This window comes from Egretta garzetta, unplaced genomic scaffold (genome assembly GCF_000687185.1).
Source record: "Egretta garzetta isolate BGI_Z169 unplaced genomic scaffold, ASM68718v1 scaffold2, whole genome shotgun sequence".
Lineage (NCBI taxonomy): Eukaryota > Metazoa > Chordata > Aves > Pelecaniformes > Ardeidae > Egretta > Egretta garzetta.
This window is the reverse complement of record NW_009258894.1, coordinates 1797754-1803022: the sequence shown is the minus strand read 5'-3', so window position 1 is coordinate 1803022 and position 5269 is coordinate 1797754. Positions and strand designations below refer to the sequence as shown.

Genomic DNA, 5269 nt, shown 5'->3' with positions numbered 1-5269 from the left:
CCAGTAATGACAAGTGGCAGAGTTTTTTTGAAGACTGGTGCTCATTTTTAAAGGTAGTTACGGGAATTTTTAAAAAGATAACAGTCATAGATTTATACACGTAGAATTGTCAAGGGCCACAAAAATCAGATTACTGTTTTGTTGCCCACTGAGATGATCTGCCACCTCTTAGGGACTGTGCTACTTTTCCAAATACTGATATGACAAAGTGTACATAAAGTACTTTCAATATGGAGCATTGCTTGGATTCTTTCTGGCCAATTTATCTAATATTAGGAAGTAGCAAGGAATTAATCAGGACTTCTGTAAAAATAACTTACTCTGCCTTCTCAGCTTCTGCTTTTCTTTCTGTTTCAGCTTTTGCAATTTCAGATATCTGCAAAAAGTATTTTAAATGTCAAAATGGATCCATTCAAACAACATTTTGCTAACTTTAATCACTGTTTTCTAAGAAAGAAAATTATCACACCATATTTTTATAACACTTTGCACTTTTGAACTGTTATATTTTTAAAAATACACAGCTCAGACTAGATTTTAACAGGGAAAAAAGCAGAAATTCTTCTGATAGCCTTTTTCAGTATAGTCTTATCAATACTGTAACTAACCCAGTTGACTGAACAACGTAAAATAATTACACATGGTTATCAGACAGATTATGTGACCGGTTGAGGGTAACTACATCCAGATCATACCCTAATGCAAAAGTCACTCACAAAGACTTAGTGCAGTTACTGATTACGTGGAAAATGAGCATCAGTTTGCCTCATTCCAAATATGAAACAAGGAATAATAATATATCAATGATAGCATCAAAAATCTGAAAAATATCTGTGTAATTATCAGATATTACAAAACCCAATTACTTTGTCAAGATCAACTGATGCAATTGAAAACAGACAAATATTTAAACAACTTTTACTTATGCAATGTTTTCTTCAAACTAGATGGTTCATTAAACCTTTACTGGCACACCTCACAACCATCCAAGTATGTGTTTACAACATTCCCTTGAGATAAGGAATACCAATATACAATTTTACAGATGGCTAACTGCAGCAAAGAAGCTTGGGACTGGATTTCAAACACCTTGAGGCTCAGTGTTGCAAGACCATAGTAAACTCATTTCCAGTGCAGTTTGGGTATCTAAGCTTTACTGGAAATCAGAGATGCAGGCTCCGAAGTCCTAGATTTGCAAAGGAATCTAAAGTATCTAAATTTTGTTACCATTCACTTTTGGAAAAACCTGCCTTAACTCTTTACCCTCTTCTGTATTCTCTCAAAGTGCTTAGACACCAATTGTCCATTGGTATATTCCCCTACATTTCTGGCTAATACATAAATAGAGTTATCTAAACTTTTCCCCCACTACTCGCCTGGATGCCCATCTCTCGCACATAAGCAGTGAAAGAAGTTATGAAAGAATTTACCAAATCGATCTTGCCTTGCTTATCCCACCTCTTACCAGTGGAGCCTCACCTAGTAGACGTGAGGGAAGGAACCTCACCTAGCAGACGTGAGGAAAGGAACCTCACCTAGCAGACGTGAGGGAAGGAACCTCACCTAGCAGACGTGAGGGAAGGAACCTCACCTAGCAGACGTGAGGGAAGGAACCTCACCTAGCAGACGTGAGGGAAGGATGTGTAAGTCTTCCACAGAGAGTTTCCCCTAAAATCTCAAGCTGGTGGAAGGTAATTGAGAGATCATTTGCTGACACCTAGTTCTTCTAAGGGGTAGGGTGGGGGAAGAATGAATAAATCCCTATACATCCTCTCCATCCCTCTATCACATGCTCTCTCAGTTGTCTCTTTTCCAGGCTGAAGCACTTTAACCTACTTAATTCCATACACAAGATTCATTCTGTACCAAGTTTTGATAACTTTTTGACCTTCACTGAGCTTTTTCAGTTTTATCACATTCTTTTTGAAATGAGAGAACTTGGTCTTCAAGATACAGATATACTTTGGGTTCATGGAGCTAGTAGTAGTATAGTAATATTCTGGGGGTTTCCTCTCTCTATTCCTTTCTCAACAATTTGAAATTTCAGTTTGCTTTTTTGATCTGTGTTGACTGGCAGTTTCATCAAACTGATACTTCTGCACAACTCTATTATATTCCCAAGATTTCATACCCAAGCAGTAACAATGAGCTCAAAATCCAACATTTTACATGTAAAATTATAACTTTTCCTCCCATATACATCACTTCACTGATTCTCATCTGCTATTTTCAGGCAACCTTGCAGTTACCTCTTAATTTTACTGCTACAAATAACAGATTTATCAGCAAACTCTGTCAGCTCACTATTCCTTTTCTTATTTGTGAATCTGCATGGTTCTCAGAACAGATTCTTGTGGAAATTCACAGTAAAAACTAAGTTCTAACTATCTTCATCATATACAATTCCATAGATTATTTCGCAGTTTCTCTGGCTAAATGGTAATGTCATTGACATTATCACTACACAACTGGTTTTCCAGTATATTGAGGTGAATTTCTGTTTCTCTCCATTTCTCTAGGTTTTATTATTGTAAATGCTTAAGAAAGACACAGTGACTTCCTGAAAGGAATTTTTTATTCTTATGTTGCTGTTTCTTCTTAGTAGTTATATCCACTGCTCCAACTGGATTACTTGAGCTGTTCATATACACAATGTGAATAGCAATTTCTATAATATAGAATTAGTGTAAACATTATGTTGGAATATGTCCAGATAAGGGCAACGAAGCTGGTGAGGGGTCTGGAGCACAAGGCCTATGAGGACTGAATGAGGGGACTGGGGTTCTTTAGCCTGGAGAAGAGGAGGCTGAGGGGAGACCTTATCACCCTCTACAACTCCCTAAAAGGAGTTGGGAAGTTGAGTTGTGTTGAAAGGAGTTGAGAAAGTGAGGTGGGGGTTGGCCTCTTCTCCCTGGTAACGGGCGAGAGGACAAGGAAATGGCCTCAAGTTATGCCAGGGCAGCTTTAGGTTGGACATTAGGAAAATTTTTTTTCAATGAAATGGTTGTCAGGCATTGGAATGGGCTGCCCAGGGAAGTGGTCAAGTCCCCATCCCTGGAGGTATTTAAAAGATGGGTAGACGAGGTGCTTAGGGAAATGATTTAGTGGTAAGGATGGCAGGGTTAGTTTAACGGTTGAACTTGATGATCTTAAATGTCTTTTCCAACCTAAATGATTCTATGATTATTTGATAAGTTTCACTAGATAACATATTAAAGTTAAAAGCCGGATAAATTGCATAGCTGAATTCACATTAACAACTCAAAGTATCTGCATAAATTACTGAGCATTTTTATCAGTAGTTACAAATAAATAGATTTTTTTAAATGCCAACCACATTACATTTATGTTAAATGAGTCAGGATTTTAAAAGAATGTCATTTTTGAATACACACACAAAAATTAATTAATAAATAAGGAAAATAAATGGAAAAATACAGTTTGATATAGGCAATAAACAAATCTTGGAGAAAAACATACGAATGAAGAGGAACTAATGAAGTAAGAAGCTGTACAACAGAGGTTTATCTTGAAAATATCTGGAAAGCATACCATAAAGAGGTGGATTAATGATGAGGGTAAAGATATATTTGAGTCACATGTAGAAAGAGATCTGAAGTGTAGAGTGAAAGGATGCCTTCCAAATATGACCAATGCATTTGGGTTTTGACATTTAGTTCAATCCATTTTTAAACAGAATGATAAATTATACTTAGCTCAGCTGAGTGGATCAAAATATATTGTTCATAAAACAGAACAGAAGTAAAGAATGATTATATGATAAACATTGAAGTAACAATAAATTCAGGCAAAATTATTTCAAATAATAGGAAAAAAAGATATTTTACTGTATGTGACCAGTAAAGCATGTGGAAGAAAGATGATAACGTTAAGGCATGATTATGGAGAAAGCAGATTGCAGAAGCAATTGAAATATACTGTGAAAAAAATGGGGTATGCAGAATAAATAAGACTGTAAACCATTTAAAGCAAAAACCATGCCTAGAAAGCTGCTAGTCATTTTTGTTTTGAATGAAGTCCAAATGAACAATAACAAAAATTTACTGTAGTGAAATGTAAACACACTGGGCTGAATTTTTCTGCCATGCTGAACTCTCCTGTTTGTTTTCAGAAGAATACAGATTATAAAGTATGTATACTACTTAATATATTACACATTATTTTCTGCAAAGAAATACAAAATCTCTTTGACATACCTGTAATCCTTTTTTCTTACGAACTGTGTTTTCCAAAGATGACTGGATATCAGTCCCAAGGATTTCTGCAATATCTCCAAGTCCAGCATCATGACCATGTTTTGAGCCACCTTCTTTCTTTGTATGAATGCCAAAAATGTCTGAGATTATGTCAGCTTCTCCCTTTTCACCCTTCACAAACTGCACAAGTTCAGCTCTGATGCCATGCTCAGTGCCTTCAGCTTTTTCTGCTTCCATAACATCATCATGGATTCCAAACTGAGTTGGGTCAGGCATGTCCCCTAGTATTTTAGTAACTTTAATGTTTTTGGCTCCTTCAACCAGGCCACCCCCAAATACAGTGCTCCAAAGAACCTGGAAAATTCCCCACACTATAGTAAAGAACAGTTGGAACATCCCTACAAATAGGATCCAGAAAAAGGAGAAAAACACTTTCACCATCTCTTTTACTGTCATCTTTCTAACCTTTCTGAATTGTTTCCTTAGGTTCTTCACAGTGACCATTTTAAAAAAGTTGGCAACATTCTTCTTCACTGCAACACAGGCCATTGCAAAGGCTGAAGCAGATTCCAGGGACTTTTCTTCTTCTTCATCATCTCCAATATCCACTACATAACAAGGCTCTGCCTCTTCCTCTTCCTCAGGCCTCTCAGATGAATCTGTTTCAGAGATCTGGGATGCTAACTGCATTTCAAAGATCGTGTCTTCACAGAAATTCACAAAGAGTTCCATTTTTTCTTGCTCTCCACCTTCATTTACAACATCAAATATGAACTGCCTTTTGGATTCCTTCACCTGTGGCTTCTCCCACTGCATTCTACTGGATTCACTGATTTCAAAGTAAACTCTTTCTATTTTCTTGGCTCCACCCATTATTTCAATACGGCCAAGGTATGGTTCAAAGTAATTAAGAACACTTTCAGCAGGTTCAAGTAAGCTCTGAAGGCGTGAATCGTTAGGCATGTGTTCTGAAAGGTTTGTTAGCAATACTGCTACATTAAATCCAATGTCTTTGGCTGGTTCATGGAATCTTTCCACAAAATCAACATAGT

At 36.8% G+C, this 5269-nt stretch overlaps 1 protein-coding gene across 1 annotated transcript in view; it reads right to left on the bottom strand.

Annotated features, from left to right (window-relative positions):
• Positions 1-5269, bottom strand: part of RYR3 (ryanodine receptor 3) — a 314923-nt gene that overhangs the window by 19502 nt on the left and 290152 nt on the right. Inside the window, 2 exon segments of the mRNA XM_035889788.1 lie at positions 321-376; positions 4218-5269. The exon segment at positions 4218-5269 is cut by the window's right edge and continues 44 nt beyond it. Coding sequence (XP_035745681.1) covers positions 321-376; positions 4218-5269 — 1108 coding nt within the window.